This window comes from Bufo gargarizans, chromosome 6, assembly GCF_014858855.1.
Source record: "Bufo gargarizans isolate SCDJY-AF-19 chromosome 6, ASM1485885v1, whole genome shotgun sequence".
NCBI lineage: Eukaryota > Metazoa > Chordata > Amphibia > Anura > Bufonidae > Bufo > Bufo gargarizans.
The window spans coordinates 239,709,815-239,733,807 of NC_058085.1; the positions used below are offsets into that span (position 1 = coordinate 239,709,815).

General features: G+C 44.0%; 1 protein-coding gene across 1 annotated transcript in view; it reads left to right on the forward strand.

The window, feature by feature from the left end:
* The first annotated feature begins 315 nt into the window (after positions 1-315).
* LOC122941322 (zinc finger protein 551-like) overlaps positions 316-23,993 on the forward strand; it is a 30,930-nt gene continuing 7,252 nt past the window's right edge. Inside the window, exons 1-8 of the mRNA XM_044298450.1 lie at positions 316-377; positions 16,237-17,344; positions 19,171-19,324; positions 21,073-21,264; positions 21,343-21,466; positions 21,558-21,646; positions 21,736-21,847; positions 23,413-23,552. Of these exons, the coding sequence (XP_044154385.1) occupies positions 16,245-17,344; positions 19,171-19,324; positions 21,073-21,264; positions 21,343-21,466; positions 21,558-21,646; positions 21,736-21,847; positions 23,413-23,552 (1,911 nt within the window). The 5' untranslated portion in view covers positions 316-377; positions 16,237-16,244. The remainder of the gene's footprint in view (positions 378-16,236; positions 17,345-19,170; positions 19,325-21,072; positions 21,265-21,342; positions 21,467-21,557; positions 21,647-21,735; positions 21,848-23,412; positions 23,553-23,993) is intronic.

The following is a 23,993-nucleotide window of genomic DNA, read 5'->3' on the forward strand; positions in this document are numbered from 1 at the left end:
TATGGGGGTAGCTGCAGGGCTAATGTGGTGAGACATTTTACACCTTTATAATACCACAGCAAGAAGTGTTATTTTGGCTCCTGTAATCCCCCAGATGGGCCTCTAGGTGGAGCTGTTACCACACTGCAGATCCATATCTATCACGCAGTCTATACACACATTCGTCCACTGCACATGCGCTGTAGGATATTCAGGCTTGTAACGTGCTCGTATCCTCCCTGCATACACAAGGCTTGTCCACATGAACGCGCGTCACTTCACGTTGTATTTGAGCGATCTGGCTCTTGGATACGCCCATTGGTCACATGACCTTGACGTCATCACAGGTCCTTTAGGTAGTAGTGTCTGGAAGATATAGGTAAGGAATGATGTTATAGGTAAGCAATGTTATTCATTGTTATGTCCTTTGATTGTGTACAATCATACAGTGTACGTTATCTGTGTGTGATTATATATGTGCATACACTGTGTGTGATCATTGTGTACAATCATACATTGTACGTTATCTGTGTGATTATATGTGTGTATATATAATGTGTGTGATTATATATGTGTATATATAATATGTGTGTGTGATTATATATGTGTATATATACTGTGTGTAATTATATATGTGTGTGATTATGTGTCTATATACTGTGTGTGATTATATATGTGCATACACTGTGTGTGATCATTGTGTACAATCATACATTGTACGTTATCTGTGTGTGATTATATATGTGCATACACTGTGTGTGATCATTGTGTACAATCATACATTGTACGTTATCTGTGTGATTATATGTGTGTATATATAATGTGTGTGATTATATATGTGTATATATAATATGTGTGTGTGATTATATATGTGTATATATACTGTGTGTAATTATATATGTGTGTGATTATGTGTCTATATACTGTGTGTGATTATATATGTGCATACACTGTGTGTGATCATTGTGTACAATCATACATTGTACGTTATCTGTGTGTGATTATATGTGTATATATAATATGTGTGTGTGTGATTATATATGTGTATATATACTGTGTGTAATTATATATGTGTGTGATTATGTGTCTATATACTGTGTGTGATTATATATGTGCATACACTGTGTGTGATCATTGTGTACAATCATACATTGTACGTTATCTGTGTGTGATTATATATGTGTGTCTATATACTGTGTGTGATTATATATGTGTGTATATATACTGTGTGTGATTATATGTGTATATATACTGTGTGTGATTATATATGTGTGTATATATACTGTGTGATTATATGTGTATATATAATATGTGTGATTATATATGTGTATATATAATGTGTGTGATTATATATGTGTGTATATATACTGTGTGTGATTATATATGTGTATATATGTGTGATTATATATGTATATATACTGTGTGTGATTATATGTGTATATATAATATGTGTGATTATATATGTCTATATATACTGTGTGTGATTATATATGTGCATACACTGTGTGTGATCATTGTGTACAATCATACATTGTATGTTATCTGTGTGTGATTATATATGTGTCTATATACTGTGTGTGATTATATATTATATACTGTGTGTGATTATATATGTGTCTATATACTGTGTGTGATTATATATGTGTCTATATACTGTGTGTGATTATATACGTGTCTATATACTGTGTGTGATTATATGTGTATATATACTGTGTGTGATTATATATGTGTATGTATATATACTGCGTGATTATATATGTGTATATATAATATGTGTGATTATATATGTGTATATATAATGTGTGTGATTATATATGTGTGTATATACTGTGTGTGATTATATGTGTGATTATATATGTATATATACTGTGTGTGATTATATGTGTATATATAATATGTGTGATTATATATGTCTATATACTGTGTGTGATTATATATGTGCATACACTGTGTGATCATTGTGTAGAATCATACATTGTATGTTATTTGTGTGTAATTATATATGTGTATATACAGGTCCTTCTAAAAAAAATTAGCATATTGTGATAAAGTTCATTATTTTCTGTAATGTACTGATAAACATTAGACTTTCATATATTTTAGATTCATTACACACCAACTGAAGTAGTTCAAGCCTTTTATTGTTTTAATATTGATGATTTTGGCATACAGCTCATGAAAACCCAAAATTCCTATCTCAAAAAATTAGCATATCATGAAAAGGTTCTCTAAACGAGCTATTAACCTAATCATCTGAATCAACTAATTAACTCTAAACACCTGCAAAAGATTCCTGAGGCTTTTAAAAACTCCCAGCCTGGTTCATTACTCAAAACCGCAATCATGGGTAAGACTGCCGACCTGACTGCTGTCCAGAAGGCCATCATTGACACCCTCAAGCAAGAGGGTAAGACACAGAAAGAAATTTCTGAACGAATAGGCTGTTCCCAGAGTGCTGTATCAAGGCACCTCAGTGGGAAGTCTGTGGGAAGGAAAAAGTGTGGCAGAAAACGCTGCACAACGAGAAGAGGTGACCGGACCCTGAGGAAGATTGTGGAGAAGGACCGATTCCAGACCTTGGGGGACCTGCGGAAGCAGTGGACTGAGTCTGGAGTAGAAACATCCAGAGCCACCGTGTACAGGCGTGTGCAGGAAATGGGCTACAGGTGCCGCATTCCCCAGGTCAAGGCACTTTTGAACCAGAAACAGCGGCAGAAGCGCCTGACCTGGGCTACAGAGAAGCAGCACTGGACTGTTGCTCAGTGGTCCAAAGTACTTTTTTCGGATGAAAGCAAATTTTGCATGTCATTCGGAAATCAAGGTGCCAGAGTCTGGAGGAAGACTGGGGAGAGGGAAATGCCAAAATGCCTGAAGTCCAGTGTCAAGTACCCACAGTCAGTGATGGTCTGGGGTGCCATGTCAGCTGCTGGTGTTGGTCCACTGTGTTTTATCAAGGGCAGGGTCAATGCAGCTAGCTATCAGGAGATTTTGGAGCACTTCATGCTTCCATCTGCTGAAAAGCTTTATGGAGATGAAGATTTCATTTTTCAGCACGACCTGGCACCTGCTCACAGTGCCAAAACCACTGGTAAATGGTTTACTGACCATGGTATTACTGTGCTCAATTGGCCTGCCAACTCTCCTGACCTGAACCCCATAGAGAATCTGTGGGATATTGGGAAGAGAAAGTTGAGAGACGCAAGACCCAACACTCTGGATGAGCTTAAGGCCGCTATCGAAGCATCCTGGGCCTCCATAACACCTCAGCAGTGCCACAGGCTGATTGCCTCCATGCCACGCCGCATTGAAGCAGTCATTTCTGCAAAAGGATTCCCGACCAAGTATTGAGTGCAGAACTGAACATAATTATTTGAAGGTTGACTTTTTTTGTATTAAAACACTTTTCTTTTATTGGTCGGATGAAATATGCTAATTTTTTTATATAGGAAATTTGGGTTTTCATGAGCTGTATGCCAAAATCATCAATATTAAAACAATAAAAGGCTTGCACTACTTCAGTTGTGTGTAATGAATCTAAAATATATGAAAGTCTAATGTTTATCAGTACATTACAGAAAATAATTAACTTTATCACAATATGCTATTTTTTTAAGAAGGACCTGTATACTGTGTGATTATATGTATATACACTGTGTGTGATTATATATGTGTATATACACTGTGTGATTATATATGTCTATATATACTGTGTGTGATTATATATGTCTATATATATTTTGTGTGATTATGTCTATATATACTATGTGTGATTATATATGTGTATATACACTGTGTGTGATCATTGTGTAGAATCATACATTGTACATTATGTGTGTGATTATGTGTATATATACAGTACAGACCAAAAGTTTGGACACACCTTCTCATTCAAAGAGTTTTCTTTTTTTCATGACTATGAAAATTGTAGATTCACACTGAAGGCATCAAAACTATGAATTAACACATGTGGAATTATATACATAACAAAAAAGTGTGAAACAACTGAAAATATGTCATATTCTAGGTTCTTCAAAGTAGCCACCTTTTGCTTTGATTACTGCTTTGCACACTCTTGATGAGCTTCAAGAGGTAGTCACCTGAAATGGTCTTCACTTCAAAGGTGTGCCCTGTCAGGTTTAATAAGTGGGATTTCTTGCCTTATAAATGGGGTTGGGGCCATCAGTTGCGTTGTGGAGAAGTCTGGTGGATACACAGCTGATAGTCCCACTGAATAGACTGTTAGCTGCTTTTTTCTTGCTATAATACAAATTCTAAGTAAAGAAAAACATGTGGCCATCATTACTTTAAGAAATGAAGGTCAGTCAGGGCGAAAAATTAGGAAAACTTTGAAAGTGTCCTCAAGTGCAGTCACAAAAACCATCAAGCGCTACAAAGAAACTGTCTCACATGCGGACCACCCGAGGAAAGGAAGACCAAGAGTCACCTCTGCTGCGGAGGATAAGTTCATCCGAGTCACCATCCTCAGAAATCGCAGGTTAACAGCAGCTCAGATTAGAGACCAGGTCAATGCCACACAGAGTTCTAGCAGCAGACACATCTCTAGAACAACTGTTAAGAGGAGACTGTGTGAATCAGGCCTTCATGGTAGAATATCTGCTAGGAAACCACTGCTAAGGACAGGCAACAAGCAGAAGAGACTTGTTTGGGCTAAAGAACACAAGGAATGGACATTAGACCAGTGGAAATCTGTGCTTTGGTCTGATGAGTCCAAATTTGAGATCTTTGGTTCCAACCACCGTGTCTTTGTGCGACACAGAAAAGGTGAACGGATGGACTCTACATGCCTGGTTCCCACCTTGAAGCTTGGAGGAGGAGGTGTGATGGTGTGGGGGTGCTTTGCTGGTGACACTGTTGGGGATTTATTCAAAATTGAAGGCATACTGAACCAGCATGGCTACCACAGCATCTTGCAGCGTCATGCTATTCCATCCGGTTTGCGTTTAGTTGGACCATCATTTATTTTTCAACAGGACAATGACCCCAAACACACCTCCAGGCTGTGTAAGGGCTATTTGACCATGAAGGAGAGTGATGGGGTGCTGCGCCAGATGACCTGGCCTCCACAGTCACCGGACCTGAACCCAATCGAGATGGTTTGGGGTGAGCTGGACCGCAGAGTGAAGGCAAAAAGGGCCAACAAGTGAAAAGCATCTCTGGGAACTCCTTCAAGACTGTTGGAAGACCATTTCAGGTGACTACCTCTTGAAGCTCATCAAGAGAATGCCAAGAGTGTGCAAAGCAGTAATCAAAGCAAAAGGTGGCTACTTTGAAGAACCTAGAATATGACATATTTTCAGTTGTTTCACACTTTTTTGTTATGTATATAATTCCACATTTGTTAATTCATAGTTTTGATGCCATCAGTGTGAATCTACAATTTTCATAGTCATGAAAATAAAGAAAACCTTTTGAATGAGAAGGTGTGTCCAAACTTTTGGTCTGTACTGTATGTGTGTATATGTTGGTAAGGCTGATTAGTCAGCCTGCATTTGTGGGAGGGGCGGAGGCTCTTCATATATACGAGCCACACCCTCACTCACAGGTGTGTGTTTTCAGGTGTCATTAGCAGACTAGCTTCTCTGGTGGTAGGATTCTTTCTTTGCAGCATGGAGCTTGTTATTTTGCTCTCTGATACCATAGCATGCACGCGCCATACTACGTAAGTAGGTTGGGCCGGGGCCGTCTCTCCAGGCCGGTCGGATCCGACTTTGCTAGCGAACGGGAGGCTTCGCCTCAGAATCTGCTACCTCAGGTTTGCTCGTTTGGGCCTAAATACTTCCATTTGCTTTTCATTTTTGTTTGTTGGTAATAAGAGTTGGTTCCTATAAATCTTACAAGTTTCACTTTGCTTCGTTCGTCTTGTATGAAAAGTTTCTTTACAGCAATCCGGCTGAAGTAAGAGTTACCCGGGCTGCACCTGACGTCATGTTTGGAGATCGGACGCAGCGTTTATTGTTTAGGCCTTTTGCTGTAGCTGTTCCTTGCCATGTGTCTCCCCCCCCCCCCCCCCCTCTTTCCCCCCGCTACCACCATCTTTAAACTTCATGTATTTCACTTTCGTAAGCCGTGTACCGGGGTGGGCTCCCCAGGATACAGCAAAGTCACAGACATGGAAGCAACACTGACACCAGCTTTATATGCAAGAATATAAACTTTACTTTGGAAACAGTATTAACACAAGTACAAACAGTATAAGTAATACCCCAGGCCCACAGTCACCGTCCCTGTCCGAGGGACAGGCCTAGCCTGTTGGCGTACACAGCAGAGCCTACAAGTCGTACTGTGCCGCTATAGAAGACACACCTGGCAGACACAGCAGAGCCTGCATGTCAATTACTGCACTGCAGTCCAGTACAGTAAGGCCTAACAAAGCTATAACCCTATCTAACTAGCGCATACAAGGCCTAGACTAGTCTCTGTTACTTTAGGCGCCAAACAGTGAAGTACAATTGGTAATCAGGTGTACTGACCTGCATCCGTTCTGGGCCCTAGGATGCCGCTTACCCAGGATGGCCACCAAGCTCTCAGCAACCGTGCGGCCTTGCTTGATGCTAAGGTTTTCTGTCCATACACTGGAACTGGTCTTCCTGGGACAACCTCTCTTTCAAAGTGCTGGATCCAGACAGGGGACAGCAGATGCTCTCCTTCCTTTGAGTATCCATTCACTGCCGGATATCTGCAAGCCAGAATGGAATCGGATTCAGCCCCTCACAGCACAATCCTTCCACCATGTCAGATCAACACTTACTGGTTCACCCAGAAGCATGCTGACTGTGCTGCAAAACAGCGGCCTCTAGTGCCCGAAATGCCAAATGACAGCTCCAATACAATTTAAACATAAATATACAGGCAGAGCTTCTTCACAATCTCATACTTTCATGCTCCGCTGTTATCCTGAGCGGCATTTACACTTTCGGCTTTTATTTAATGTCTTATGCTGCATCGGCACGTCTTCACTGTACTGCACTTTTCTACTCTTGGTTCGTGTTCACTCAGATTGGTCTCACACTCAAGCTGCGCTCACCTGTTGGCTGTTACATCTCATTCCATCCCCAGCCGACAGCCGGATCCGTATTATATGCCTGTTATTACATGTTGTATACTCGGCTTACAGCCATAGCTGCTACTGTTACTCCGTTTTCATGCTCTGGACGCACCACCCTGGTGTTCCCACCTTGCTCCACTCACAACCAGAGCTGCGTTTATACCAATCTTCATGCTCTGCTTATACCCAAAGTTGTGTTCACAGTTCTACTGCTACACCAGGTTGTATACCCCACTCACCAAAGCCGCTTTCCATGTCTGCGGTCACATCAAGTTAATATTCCGTTCACATCCAAAGCTGCGTCCGCATGTCTGCTTTTCACATCTTGTCCTATACTCCTTTCACTACTAGAGCTGCGTCCACATGTCTGCTTTCGCATCACGTCAATACTCTGCTCACTTTCAGGTTGCATTTATACGTCTTTATACCATGCTTTTCATGCGCCTATACCATGTTTTTAGGTACCACTCACATCCAAAGCTGCATTCACCCATTTGTTGTTACATCATGTGTTGTACTCTGCTCCCACTCAAAGCTGCATTCTCCTGTTTATTGCTACATCATGGTTTTGCTCAATCTCACCGGGGCAGTCTGCACCCACCGCTCTGGTACCTCTCTCCTGACAAACATAACTGCGTTCTTTTCAGGCTTACGTTCCCTTCCTCGGTGGTCTGTCACATTCCATAGGCCTAGTTTCTGTTTAATCCTGTTTCGTATTTACTCAGACTGGTCTCCTGCCCCAGTTCACCAAACAGCTCCTCAGCGGAGGTCAGTGGGCCGATAGGAGTCCGTTTCCTGGTATGTTTTCACAAGCTGTTCATTTGTTTGTCACGATAAGAGACTTCTCTTAGCGGACTCGCAATGCCCCAGGCATTTCATGTTTACGTTTATGGTTCACGGTGGTTAGTGTTCTATGTATGCACGTGCTTCGGATTACTAATGTCTATATTTTTAACGCCTGTTGGCAGTCATGTTCCTTAGGCCACCTTCTAACCAATCCAATCATTCAAGTCGCTTCATATGCCATCAGGTCCGGCTTACGTTTTAATTACTTATCGTCACCGCAACGTCATCCCTCTGGCTTCGGGGGCCCTATGACCGATCCGGCCTCATGGCTCCGGGGGCCCCTTGACCGCTTTTCATGTTTTGTTTGTTAAGGGTACGACATGGTTGTAGGCTGGTTAGTGTCCCAGGTTTCTGTTGGAGGTTATGCAAGTCCATGTCTTTGTCTTTCTAGGTTCTCGAGTCCCGGTTGCTTACTAAACCCGTTGGGTTAAGGCCCAATCTTTTCCCCAGCCGTCCTTAATTCTAAGGTTCGCATCCCGGCGGCTGCCTGGCCCCATGGGCCCCTGGTGGTTGCTTCAGCCCCATGGCTTCAGGGGTCTGACCAATGGTTGTCTGTCCACCTGTGCAGCTATGCTTTTGAATGACTCATATCTTTACCTGCTTATGTTATTAATTTGAGTTAATGTCCGTTATTATCTCCATTTTCTGTCACGTTTCCCTTAGTCTTTTCAGGTCATGCAGTTGAACTATTGGGGTCACCTTCCACGTTGGTCAGGTCTCGTTCCTAACGATAATTCGCCTTGCATGTTATTCAGGCCACGTAGTTTATCTTGGGTATCACCTGCCACATCGGTCAGGCTCATGGTTTAATTCACATGCACCTTATTCATGTCACTTTTCATAGTTATAATTCTTAAAAAAATAAATAAAAAAAATAAATAAAATAAAATAAAAAAAAATGGCTTTGGGGGCCCGACGACTGCTTCGGCCCCATGGCTTTGGGGGCCCGACGACTGCTTCGGCCCCATGGCTTCGGGGGCCCGACGACTGCTTTGGCCCCATGGCTTCGGGGGCCCGACGACTGCTTTGGCCCCATGGCTTCGGGGGCCCGACGACTGCTTTGGCCCCATGGCTTCGGGGGCCCGACGACTGCTTTGGCCCCATGGCTTCGGGGGCCCGACGACTGCTTCGGCCCCATGGCTTCGGGGGCCCGACGACTGCTTCGGCCCCATGGCTTCGGGGGCCCGACGACTGCTTCGGCCCCATGGCTTCGGGGGCCCGACGACTGTTTTCAAACCAGCTGGGCTGATTGCCTGGTTGGTTGTCCATCTGTGCATCTAGGCTGATTTGGCCCCTATGTATCGCACACATACCTGATTCCCTAATTTCCTAATAATCCATGTTGATCGCTCCATGTTGATCCATGGCTTCGGGGGCCCGACGACTGCTTCGGCCCCATGGCTTCGGGGGCCCGACGACCTGCTTCGGCCCCATGGCTTCGGGGGCCCGACGACCTGCTTCGGCCCCATGGCTTCGGTGGCCCGACGACCTGCTTCGGCCCCATGGCTTCGGGGGCCCGACGACCTGCTTCGGCCCCATGGCTTCGGGGGCCCGACGACCTGCTTCGGCTCCATGGCTTCGGGGGCCCGACGACTGCTTCGGCCCCATGGCTTCGGGGGCCCGACGACTGCTTCGGCCCCATGGCTTCGGGGGCCCGACGACTGCTTCGGCCCCATGGCTTCGGGGGCCCGACGACTGCTTCGGCCCCATGGCTTCGGGGGCCCGACGACTGTTTTCAAACCAGCTGGGCTGATTGCCTGGTTGGTTGTCCATCTGTGCATCTAGGCTGATTTGGCCCCTATGTATCGCACACATACCTGATTCCCTAATTTCCTAATAATCCATGTTGATCGCTCCATGTTGATCCATGGCTTCGGGGGCCCGACGACTGCTTCGGCCCCATGGCTTCGGGGGCCCGACGACCTGCTTCGGCCCCATGGCTTCGGGGGCCCGACGACCTGCTTCGGCCCCATGGCTTCGGGGGCCCGACGACCTGCTTCGGCCCCATGGCTTCGGGGGCCCGACGACCTGCTTCGGCCCCATGGCTTCGGGGGACCGACGACCTGCTTCGGCCCCATGGCTTCGGGGGCCCGACGACCTGCTTCGGCCCCATGGCTTCGGGGGCCCGACGACCTGCTTCGGCCCCATGGCTTCGGGGGCCCGACGACTGTTTTCAGTCCTGCTGGGCTGATTGCCTGGTTGGTTGTCCATCTGTGCATCTAGGCTGGCCCCTATGTATCGCACACATACCTGCTTCCCTAATTTCCTAATAATCCATGTTGATCGCTCCATGTTGATCCATGGCTTTGGGGGCCCGAGGACTGCTTCAGCCCCATGGCTTCGGGGGCCCGACGACTGCTTCGGCCCCATGGCTTCGGGGGCCCGACGACTGCTTCGGCCCTATGGCTTCGGGGGCCCGACGACTGCTTCGGCCCTATGGCTTCGGGGGCCCGACGACTGCTTCGGCCCTATGGCTTCGGGGGCCCGACGACTGCTTCGGCCCTATGGCTTCGGGGGCCGACGACTGCTTCGGCCCCATGGCTTCGGGGGCCCGACGACTGCTTCGGCCCCATGGCCCCTATGTATCGCATACATACCTGCTTCCCTAATAATCCACGTTGATCGCTCATTTTATGTTTTGACCGCAAACTGGTCCGGTTCGCCCTACAGCATTATTGTCATGTCTTACGCAGATATTTCGTCTTTCTTTAATTGTTCATGCTTTCGTTCAGGTCCTGCCAGAGGAAGAACAAGTAGGGCAATTCGCTCTAGCATTTCAGTCTCTGATTGTAGTCAATCATATCTTGTCAACCAGGTCCCCACGCAAAGTCTTTGCCTTTTTACCACGACCAGGAATTCATTTTCGCCAGTAGCTTCATTGCATTGCATTCCCTCACTCATGGGAGGGCATAGACAGAATCTTGTATATTATGGCTTCATAGCTTCTTGCCGCACTAACCTCCGACTCCCTACAACCACGCTGAATCGGATTTTGGACAAGGTCCAGCATTTTCTCACGGTAGAAGATTCAGATAGTAGGTCGGTCTTCACGTCTCAAGCGTAAAAACAATTCTCAGGGGCGCACAGTAGAACAAAGCGCGGATAGCTGTTGTCTGGGTAACTATTCAAGGATTCTCTTCCTATCTACATGGTTCTTTTTGGCCCTCATTCCTGCATAGTCTAGGCAGTTAGGTTTTGGTCCCATGATCTCCTGACGCTAGGGCATTGCCAGTACTCACACTAGAACCAAACTTTACAAGTTTCAGTTGGTTTTTATGATCCATTTCACAACGTTTTCTCGGTCCTCCATTCCGCTTTTGTGCAATATCCGCAATATTGAGCATCATGTCTCTGGCCTTGTCATCCACAAGATGGGTTGTAGGTTTCCTACTGGTCTTGCCTCACATACCCCGAATTTTCGCTCTAGATCCCGGATGCCTTGCAGTTGGCTTGGGGATTAGTTTGTACATGCCATTCAAATTCCTCTTCTACCCTACTTGGCTTGGTTTTTGCCCACTTATAGGCCTACCCACGATCATGGCTTAGGGCACACAACAAGCCATTTAGTGAGGTCAGCTAAGACACGCCTAGCTGGGTTAGGTTGTTCCCGTTGTTTTCTCCCTAGGGTTTTCCGGATACCTCTTGGCCGTAGCCATGACCACAAGTTGGTAAGGCTGATTAGTCAGCCTGCATTTGTGGGAGGGGCGGAGGCTCTTCATATATACGAGCCACACCCTCACTCACAGGTGTGTGTTTTCAGGTGCCCCACCCTCCCTCCCTTATCTTCTCATTTCCACAGGGTATGCCCACTTATAGGCCTACCCACGATCATGGCTTAGGGCACACAACAAGCCATTTAGTGAGGTCAGCTAAGACACGCCTAGCTGGGTTAGGTTGTTCCCGCTGTTTTCTCCCTAGGGTTTTCCGGATACCTCTTGGCTGTAGCCATGACCACAAATATATATATATATATATATATATACTGTGTGATTATATGTGTATATACACTGTGTGAATATATGTGTATAGATATACTGTGTGTCATCATTGTGTAGAATCATACATTGTACGTTATCTGTGTGTGATTATATATGTGTATATATACTGTGTGTGATTATATATGTGTATATATGTGTATATATACTGTGTGATTATATATGTCTATATATACTGTGTGTGATTATATATATCTATATATACTGGGTGTGATTATATATGTTGTAACGGACCGTTTCAGCAGACAAGGGGTTAAGATCCGTTTAGGCGATATGCCCCTTTCCGAGAGACAGGCACAGCTACTGCAGAACACCAAACTCCCGAACTGGATACTAAATAGCACTCCAAACTGGAACCTCACAAATAGCTGCCGGCAGACGAACAGGAAAAGCGTATCCGTCAGCTTACACTCCTGGCAATCAGTCTCCAACAGCATACAGGGAATCCCCCCAATAACGAGACAAGGCTCCGTGTTGAGGGTCAAGCAGTGCTCTGACTGTACTTCAAGTACAGCCTCTTTTATTGATAAAAAACCAAACATAGTACTGCCCACAGGGTTTTGAAATCCAACCAATCAGTAATTCACAACACACACAATGTAAATACAGCAACCAATCGTTCCCGCCCCCTAGAGGACCAGAAGGGAGACTGCGACACAGAACAGATACAACATATCCCCACAATGCATCATGGTTTCCTCCTCTCTGCCTGGGAGACGACCGAAGACAATCCAATTATCTCTCAGGACAAAGGGGAGGTCACCAATACACATGTGGAGACAACAGGACAGACATCACCATTTAAACACACAATGGGACAATGGGACAATAGAACCACACCCAGCATATTCCTCCCAAGCTGACAAGTTACACTTATTATAAGTTGTTATAACTTTGTGAGGTTACATTGTCCATACATATAACTTACATCAATTTAAACAGTATAACTTGGGGGACAAACCTATCCAAAATTCCCTGGAATAGGTTCAGGGGTTTGAAAGTTACTATGGGCCATAATCCTGAGGCAAGAGGCTTTTAAACAGCCCCCTCCAAAACCCAGTGGCGAGGTTGGTTTCGCCACATATGTCTATATAATACTGTGTGTGATCATTGTGTAGAATCATACATCGTACATTATCTGTGATTATATATGTGTATATCAGGGCTGTGCAGTCTGAGGCAATTTTGGGTACCTGGAGTCGGAGTCTGCAAAAAATGAACCGACTCCGACTCCTACTAGATTTAAATTGGAATACAATTTTAAAAAAGCAAGTTTAAATGTCCCAATTCACTAAAAGTTATAATTAATTACCGTATTTTTCGCTCTATAAGACGCACCTGCCCATAAGACGCACCTATGTTTTTGAGGAGGAAAATAAGAAAATAAAAATTTTGGTGGGTTTTAAACAAATGGTGGTCTGTGGATGACACTATTATGGGGGCATCTATAGATGGCACTGTTATAAGGGAATATGTGGATGGCACTGTTATGGGGGCATATGTGGATGGCACTGTTATGGGGATCATTGTGGGGGCATCTGTAGATTGCATTGTTATGGGGACATCTGTGGATGACACATATATAGCATATTATCTTATGTGTCATCCACAGATTCCCCCCATAACAGTGTCCCTGTGTAGTGAATGGGGGCCGGCATCTGTTTCTGTAATGGCAGCGGGGCCCGGTGCCTGCTTCATTCATAAAGTCGGCGGAGCAGGCGCGTGACGTTACAAGCGCCCGCCCGGCCTCCTGAGTGCCAAGAAGTTAGTAGTAAGTAGTACAGCGCTAGATTTAAGATGATTGGAATACTTTAACAATACCCACAAGTTAGATATGATTACCATATACTACAGTGAGCGGGGCCCGGTGTAGTAGAATACAGTGACGGCAGCGGGGCCCGGTGCAATTACAGAAACAGATGCCGGCCCCCAGCCCTCCCTCCCTCTCAGCGCCGGCCCCCAGCCCCTCCTCCCTCTCGGCGCCGCCCACCCGCCCCTCTTCCCTTTCGGCGCCGGCCCCCAGCCCCTCCTCCCTCTCAGCCTATTCACCGGACGGTCGCAGCATTCGCCCCCATAAGACACACTGCTATTTTTCCCCCACTTTTGCGAAAAATACGGTACTTCTCTACTGTAAGAATAAAGGCCAATGCATGCAGTTCGTCACGCTACCGCAAAACGAACACGTTAAGTGACCATGAAGAAGCATGCTTTTCATATGCTTCACTATATAGCACGCAATGCACAGTTAAGGAGCAGCAATACTTACACTTTCCATTGTGTTGTGTTCCGCTGTTACAGGGAACGCAGCGCCCATGGTTAACCGAGCCTCTCACTGATTAAGTAGATATGTGTTTTGCAGGACTAGAGACACTTGTATAAGTGAAGGGAAAGGATGGTCAATAGCTCAAGACTGAAGCTGTAAACCATTTGAAAAACTACTGTCATTCAGCTAAGGCTATAAAAACTTGTAAACTCAGATTGTTAGCTTAAACTTTAAACATGACTATGGGATTCTACTGGGGAAATCATGTTTTACAATAAATGCCCCTCCCCTGCCCCTTCCTGGATCCTCCCATTGCCCTCTCTTCAGCAGAAGATCAGCACACAAAGGAGAAGGCAGCGGCTTCCTAGCCATTAGTTCTGTGGTAATGACATGGTAATGACATTTGCATATTAAATACAAAGGAGTCGGAGTCGAAAGTACCAAAAACTGAGGAGTCAGAGTCGGAGTTGGAGTCGGATCATTTATCTACCGACTCCACGGCCCTGGTGTATATATACAGTGATCCCTCAAGATACAGTGGCCTCAGGATACCATATTTTCAACATACAATGGTCTTGTTATATATGACCTCTGTATAGTACGGTATGATGCTATTTGGGAAGTATGTGGCAGTGTAAAGCGGTCGTTATCGCTCAGTCATTCTGCTAACAAGTACAGCCAGTTCTGCATCATCTTAGCATTGTTTCAAAGGTCTCAGTCTCAGCAGAGGTGAACAGCACTGGAAGACTCCTAGACCACGGACATTAGTCCAGCATTTTAGTAGTCCTGCCAGTTGGTAATTTTATTCTGGGAATACTGAGTAATATTCAGCTAATAAAAAAGTTGTTCAGCCTTCTTTAATTGATGGCCTATCCTAAGGATAGGTTATCACTAGCTGATTGTTGAGGATCCGGCAGCCTGCACCCTGGCCGATTATCTGTGTTGTGTAGCTCTAGTACATAGCACTGTCATCATGCCAATGGACAGCGCTCTTCACTGCAGCACTTCTCCAATTGATTTCAGCGGGAGCAGCGCTCCACTGACAGGCACCGTCCACTACAGGTTGATAGTGCTTTGTACTTATAAAGCCAGAGCTACACAAAGCAGATAATTGTCCGGGTTTCAGGCTGATAGCCTATCCTGATGATATACCATCAATTAGCAAAGGCTTGACAACCACTTTAACGGGTTGTCATCGATTGTTCTGAAATACCAAATTTGCATAGCTTTGATATGAGAATGGAAATGGCCAAATGGTGGAAATACTATAAAGCATCAAAAGAATCTGACCTGATAAGTCCCCTGCCATTTTTGCACTTCTGCTCCGGTGGTCCCCACTAGTCTTTGTTCACTAACGTGAGTACTACAGCCAATCACTGGCCTCTGCTATCTTGTTCCACATACCACTGTGGCTAGTGATTGCATGTGGCTGTTTTGTAGATGTTAGGCATGTCACTGTTACAGGAAAATGAAGAGCACTGGAAGAGCAGGGGATTTATCGGATGAGTATAGGTTTTTCTTATTTTATAGCATTTCTTTCTTTTTCTCTGTGAACCCCTTTAGATAGGACCTGACACCATTCCTGATGAGATGTGAACAATGGTCCAGTGGCTGCATCCATAGCTCCCAGGATAGCGGTGTCACATAGGTCACCCACGAGTCTACCACCCTAGCTGCCTACTCGTCTGCGCTGGCTCTGAAAGCCTTCTGCACATGTGCAGATACAAGAGGTTTTGCTGCATATACACTTAAGGCTTTCAGCACCAGTGCGGAAGAGGCAGTAACATGGGAAAATTACTTGTGCACAACCACTGCATTCATTGATTACTCAGGCGACCCATGGGCAGCACAGGGAGGGGTGGGTGGCTTTTAACATGGCTGCCAGGGTAAGGTATAATCTGTTTTACAGTATCACATGCTTTTATATTTGGCATTAGGCTATGTCTAAAATTTCAGCAAAATGTGGCAACCCCATTTTAATGGAAAATGCAAGTTTGTACTAAAACACACATATTAGAAGTGATAACCCATACTTTTCAAAGTGAAATAAAGACAAATAATTAAATGTATTCTCTTTCATTTGACAGTTAAAAGCATGCCAGCTTGCTTTGTCCACGGATGTTGGTATCACTGGAAGAAAGATGATGACGTTATTCTCCATTCCTTTCCTCATGAATTTGAGCTCATTAAGAACTGGCTTCTCCAGTTGAGCCAGGAGCTCGGTGACATAGACGAACTGGCTGAGAAAATCTCAAATTCCAAAAAAGGCTCCTACAGAATTTGCTCTAAACACTTTAGACCAGAAGATTATGAAGTTAGAGGAAGTTCACGACTACTTAAGAAAACATCCTTTCCCTCAATTTTTCCAAAAGCATTACCATCTTCACTTATACGGAGAAGAAAAAAGAAGAAAAATCCTTTTGCCCACTTCAATGCAGATATCTTTAATGAAGAGGAGTTGACATTTGCCCAAAGGCTGATGTTAATGCCTGAAAGCTCATTTTTCTCCACGGGTGAGAACAACTTTTTAACTGAACATTCTTACTCATCTGTTCCCCGAGATGGATCTTCTTCCACTCAGACTGTTGGCACTAACACTGAATATTTCCCAAGTCAAAGGCATAAAAATATCCAAACATATCATCTCATTCGCAGAAGCAGCAAAAGAATTCAAGTGTGCAGACACTTGTCACAGCGCAGTTTTGGAATTCAGTGTAATATGGTACCACTACCACCTTTACAATGTTTTACACGTTCTGGAAATGATAACAAAAAATGCACAAGCCCACCTGCTGATCCTGTCTATTTTCCAATGGATGAGAAGGAAGACGTGGAAGCCGATGATGTGGAAGAAGAGGGTGATGATGTGGAGGAGGATGACGTAGAGGAAGTGGAAGATAGTGAAATGAGGATAAATTTAGACATTAGACATGGCCCAACAGACTTGAGCAAGTCCAGTTTTTATGGAACCATCACAGAGGTAAACAACAATCTGGAAACAGATTTCAGAGGGTATCAAAGGGGGTCTACACAGCCAATGAACTCATTAGACAGCAATCACAACTCGTCTCATCTGCGGGTCAGTCAGCCTAAAGTTACAAATATAGGAGCTGAGAACCATCTACACTTCCTAACGCAGCAACAGAGAAGTGGAAGGTGGCCATTATTACCAGATTCTGGAGTCACAGTGGCAAGGTGGGTCATTTATATAGGCAAATATAATGTCCTTCACGTTTGAGGTGAACTTCAGCATGTATCTTAGCACTTCTAACAAACTTTTCAGGGTCTGCGTTAATACGTCAATTCTACTCATCATCCTATGTCTGTTGGCATGGGCGTAAATCTGCCTGGCTGACATTACCTAGTCTTCTATGTCCTGATCTATTTACCTAACTTTAAAGGGGTTATCTGATACAAAAAAATGTCCCCCGTATTCCCGGACCCCTCACACTGAATATACTTAATTTGTGCAATGCAATGCTCCGCCGCTGCTATTTTTCCCCGTGCGCGGATGAAAACATCCGGTGTTGGGGACGAGCAGCCAATGACAGGCGGTGACGGGGACGAGCCTCCCTAGCATACTGTTTCCATCCGTGCGCGGGGAGAAGCAACATTGCAGGGACCAGGAGCGGCACGGAGAGAGAGGTAAGTATATTCAGTGTGAGGGGCCCGGGCATATGGGGGACATTTTTTTGTCTCGGTTAACTCTTTTAAGAATACGTGACTAAAAATAAAGGGATATGTATGTGCCAGTGGATACAAATCAGAATGTAAATGACAAGGAATTTATATTGTAAGGGATTAGGTAGCGGAACGATTGTCTCCTGGGATAGACGTCTCTCTCTGTAGCAGGCATTCAATAAGTTGCAATCCACATGGCAGCTTTGTTGAAACTGACTGCAGACAGTTTTATTATGGGGTTAAAATTAAACTTGTCCAGCACTGAAACCTTTGCTTGTCCAGCACTGACTACACAGTGCAGGCCTAGTACCTGGCACCACATGGAAAAATCATCAACATTGCAGTCCATACAACCTGATATGTTTACGTCTGTGTTCTCCCAGCTTCACAGCACCTGCTCCTTTCCCCAGGCTTGCTGACAAGAACAGGCATTGTTACAAAAAAAAAAACAATGCAACAAAGATGTTATCCGTATTTTTTGTGGATCCACCTTTTGCGGACCGCAAAATACATATGGTCGTGTGAATGCACCCTAAATGAGAGGCTCAGACCTTTCTTATAGACCTCACCCAGGTACTCCTAATGAGCCAGTCCAAACTGATGAATGGAGTCAGTGGAGTGGGACCTTGCCCTTCCTTTGCCCAGCTCTTGCAATCCAGGCTCTACTACCAGGTTGACTTGGGCTTCTTTCACACCAGCATCTATTATGAACAGATCCGGTTGTATTATCTCTAAAATAGCCAAGACGGATCAGTCTCTTAAATTATTGTAAGTCAATAGGGGACGGATGCATTTTCTTTTGTGTCCGAGAAAACGGATCTGCCACCATTGATTTACATTGTGAGTTGTGACGGATCCGTCTTGCTCCACACCACAACGTCGGCAGAAAAACGTTGCTTGCAGTGTTATTTTGTCTGCAATAGGGACGCAGCCCAACGGAACGGAATGCATTCTGGTGATCCGTTTCGTGACTGATCTCAATAGCGGAAAGGGAAAGCGCAGATGTGAAAGAAGCCTTACAAAGATGAGGTTAGAAATCTAGGCAAAATGTAGACTCCATTCACAACCTTTCCACTTGGTCTGTCACATGATAGATAGATCGATAGATCTATGTTGAGAAAATCCTGAAAACATGACTGGTAGGTGGGTCCCAAGGACCGGAGTTGAGAAACCCTGTCCTAGACCAAGGAACCATAAGCAGTAAAAGTAGAATTCACGGCACTCCAAGCAATTCAGTGAAAACAGTGATGTTTTATTCACTCATGTCCGTACAACGTTTTAGTCCTCTCCAGGGATTCATCCAGGATATATTGACTACTCTTCCTTCTGTGTTCTTGCAGTACAGGATCGATCCAGGTAAATCCTCTCCATACATTACGTCACAATCCAGTCTTTCTTTCCTTGAATGATCCACTGACGATGGAAGTAAGGAACAAGATTATAGAGAGGATGTTAGATGTTATCCAGGAGATCACCTTCCTGCTGAGTGGGCAGGTGAGACTTTGAGACATTCTGGAAATTACGTCACATGATGTCACTTATCTCTGTTAGGCATGTGACTAGGTTAGAGACTGTCTGTATTAACATAGTAAAATAGGGGTCATTTATGATGCTGAAATACACATATATTAGGCGTATTTCAGGCGCAGATTGCAGCTCAACGGCAATCTGTGACTTTCCCCCGCTCACGCCAGGTGTAAAAAAGTGGATGTGGTGGGGAAGGGGACGGGCCGGTCTTACATTTAAAACTGGCGGAAGATCCGCCAAAGTTATGAAGAGGCTAAAATGCTGGTCTTAATAAATGTGCCCCACAGTTTATAAGCCTGAAAAAAGACATCCATACATCCAGTTCATCCTGTCATCCCATCTCCCATTAAGTATAAATCACCCCCTTTCCCAATTTTACATATAAAAAATAAATAAATAAACGTATTACATATCGTCATGTCCAAACTATTAAAATATTAAAAAATATCTCCTAGGCAGTGAACGCGGTAACAGAAAAAAAAAATAATAATAATCTATTTGCCATTTTTTTGGCACCTTGTCCCACCAAAAAATAGGATAGGACTGTTAGGATAGGACGTTCCATAAAATGCTTAATGCACGTGGCTTTTTTTGTGTTTTCTTTTTTTTGCGTGGTATTGAGTATCGCAATACTATTTTTATGGTATTGAAATCGAATCAAAATTTTGGTATTGTGACAACCCTACTCTGTACTGACCGCTGATATATGTATACATAGTTATTAGATCTCCCCTTTTTTCTAAAGTGAATAACCCTAATTTTGATAATCTTTCAGGGAACTATAGTCCTCCCATTCCAGTTATTACTTTAGTTGCCCTCCTCTGAACCCTCTGCAGCTCTGCTATGTCTGCCTTGTTCACAGGAGCCCAGAACTGTACACAGTACTCCATGTGTGGTCTGACTAGCGATTTGTAAAGTGGTAGGACTATGTTCTCATCATGGGTATCTATGCCCCTTTTGATGCAACTCATTATCTTATTGGCCTTGGCAGCAGCTGCCCGACACTGGTTTTTACAATTTAGTTTGCCATTCACTAAAATTCCTAGGTCCTTTTCCTTGTCAGTGTTACCCAGTGTTTTACCATTTAGTATGTACTGATGACTTGCATTATTCCTTCCCATGTGCATAACCTTACATTTGTTAGTGTTAACCTTCATCTGCCACCGTCTTGCCCAAGCCTCCAATCTATCCAGTTTTCTCAGTTTTTTACATGGAAGAGCATGGGGAGGGTGAAAAGCATCCAGGTTTTGAGGGATAGCTTATCACTCAGCATGTAGATATTGAGGAAAGCACGCACAAAAGGGTGAATTACTATGAGTGTAGAGAGAGGAGAGAACTCTTCAGAAATGAAACACTCCTCAGAATCTGTGTCTGTCTGCACAAGTGAGAGTCCTTCATTGACCGTAGAAGGAGAAATTGGTACAGGATAAAGCTGTACTGATACATGAGTCAGTGAAGGCGGCAGCATCCTGGACACACAGACATCACTTCCAGCATGTATTACACATACTGAAAACAACCTTATGAGCCAAGTCTCAAACTTGGAGCAATTTGCAAACTGCATAACTGGGCTTCAGAAAATGAATAACACAATGAAGATGGAAGCCTGAAACTTTGCAAATTTGTTAAGGTAGCACTTGTGTAAAAAAAAAATTAAAGGGGAGTGCATTTCAAAGTGGATCATAGCCTTTAACGTTGTCTCTCTCCCATTATAGGGTTATATAATTGTAAATAATTCATCTGGTGAGTATTTGAGACCCAAAAGTCGCCTTTGTGTGTCAGAGGGATATAGCAGTGCCCTGAGCTCCATCACAGAGCCTTCAACTCATGCGCAGATACTTGCAACTAACAATGACCAGAAGATCCTAGACCTCACCAACAAGATCATTGAGCTGCTGACTGGAGAGGTGAGGAAGGCTGGGACAGTATACTGTAACAGTAAGGGATAATGTAACCTGGACAGTGATTGTCATAATGTGTGTCAGATTCCAGTAAGGTGTCAGGATGTCGCTGTTTATTTCTCCATGGAAGAGTGGGAGTATTTAGAAGGACATAAAGAACTGTACAAGGAAGTTTTGATTGGGACTCATCAGCCCCTAGCATTACTGGGTGAGACTTTCTTTCAGAGAGAACGCTCATTTAAATACTTCCTAAAGTTTAATCATAGCATAATCTATCAGGTCACTGTTTGTTTCTATAGATGGATCAAGGAAGAGAACTATGCCAGAACTATTTCCCAGATCTCAGGATTGTTCAGAAGAAGATCAGAATGTCACAAAATATCATCAGGTAAATGGAGCTCTCACCAGTTACCAGCTTGAAGACTATTATATGATCTTTATGTGGGTTGTGCATTATTAGTTGTATATGTGAATCAGGGTGAAGACTCCATTGTTGTTAAAGTCGAGAATGTAGAGGATGAAGAGACTATACATATGCTTGGAGATAAGGCGTGTAAGGTTGAGGAAAGTTCTGGATCTATCTATTCAGGTAAGTAATAACCATATTGAAAAGTGCCCCATATTGCCATTGGTTAGTCATTAATTTTTTATAACTCTTTTTTTACATTGTATCATTGTGCTACCAGGTGTTCATTTCTGTATAAACATACAGGTGTTGTCCGGTGGGATACATTTTTTGCCTGCTCAGCCAATAACTGGCTGAGGCAGGTCACCTCAGCAGCCAATGATTATTCAGTGGCCATCTCTTACCATTTCTTCTATGTCCAGTTGGAACCTGGAAATGGAGCTTCGGTAAGTGTTGGAACAGCATCTGCAACGATATTAACCATTTTGCCCCATTTCTAAAAGAAGAAAATGTATCCCACCAGATAACCCAGGTAAAATGTTTCAAAACTGGCGTGAAGAAGCAGTCAAGTAGTTCACCAGAGCAGCCAGTCAGATTCCACCTCTTATTTTTCAGTGTCCCTTTGGAGAAAAGTGTGCAAACTCTTGGGGGCTATTTTTGAGAGAAATGGTGACTAGTCATATATAAAAGGAAAGCTCTTACTTGGTGGACTGAGTGACCAAGCTCCCTTTATTGTCTATACCTTTGTAATGGGGAAAAGAAAACACACTTTTATATATTATACAACATTTTAAAGGGATATTGCAGCTAACATAGTGTTTTCTCATGCTGTAAGTAAAAGAAAAATGATATTTACTTCACCGATCCCGCACACAGCTGCTGTTCTGACAGTGCCCAGGTCCCTGCTGCGCCCCAGTTTCTGCTCCAGTTTCAACAAGGCAGGAAATTCCTGGGATTACCACTTGGCCAAACACTGGCTGTGCAGCATTTACAGCCATTACTTGCCACAGTGAAGCAGGAGAAGGAAGTGGAGATCAGCGGGTACCCCGACACCGTCGGAACGGTAGCAGGGAGGGTTCAGTAAGTACATTTTTTATGCTGAAATGCCCCTGTAAGTATCCAAAACATTATTTGTGACATGGCCTCATGGCACTTGCATGGACCTATGAAGGGAACACAGTGCTAAAACAGTGCAGTGGCCGCATCAATATTAGGACTGGTGCGAGTCCCAACAGGGTCCAAGACAGTGTTGGCTTATGCTTTTAAAGAGGACTCCTCTCCAGGGTATCATTCTGATTTTAATTGGCAAATACTTATCCCCACACAAAATTTAATTCACTAGATAGAAATACAAAATGTTGTCATTGAATAAATACTCAAGGAGCCCCTATAAATGGTCTAAAATAATTGAAAGATACACACCACTTTTTTGGAGGTTTGCTCCCCCCCCCCCCCCCCCCCCATTAATTTCATTAAACTGTGGATATGTTGTCACCTCCTGTATGGAGAAGAGGAAATGTTGAGCTCCTGCTGCTGAGTTTCACATCTTATATAGTTGTTTTTTCGGACCACGACTTCAATGTAAGTGGAGTTGCACATATACATATAAGGCTTTACTGTCCAGCTGATATTCCAGTGTATGCAAAACAGAGTTCAGAAAAGTCTCAATTAGTGAGAGGCTTTCACTAAACATGATGTTCGCAGGCAACTTTTTAGCATTTTAGCATCTATATATTTTTACCATTCAGGTTCCAATTCATCTGCATCCCAGTTAAATTATGTTCATAAAATGATCCAAATTTCAGACCCTTTAAAGATGGACAGGGATGACGTAACCACAAGGATACTGAATCTCATACTGAAGATTATCCATCTGCTTACTGGAGAGGTGAGAGTTTGAATTATATTATGATATTCCTTGGCATGAATGAAGAGGTGAGGACTTTTTGAAAATATATATCTTGGGTGGTGCTTCACTTTGTGGAGATCCAGTTGGTGTAGGAAGTTATAAAGACAGTGATTGTGGGGAAAGTGAGCTAAATAGCTCTCCTCCATAAGGCAGAAAATTGACTGTCTAGGGCAGGGATGGGCAAACTCGGCCCTCCAGCTGTTGTAAAACTACAAATCCCATCATTCCTAAGCTGCCTACAGCTATCAGCAGGACATGATGGGATTTGTAGTTTTAAAACAGCTGGAGGGCCGAGTTTGCCCATCCCTGGGCTAGGGCCACCTGTATGTAGCTACCCTGTAAGCTAATGTCCAAACCATTAGAGGGCCATTAACACTGAGCATGAATGTCATTCCAGAGACACTTATTTGTATAGCAATA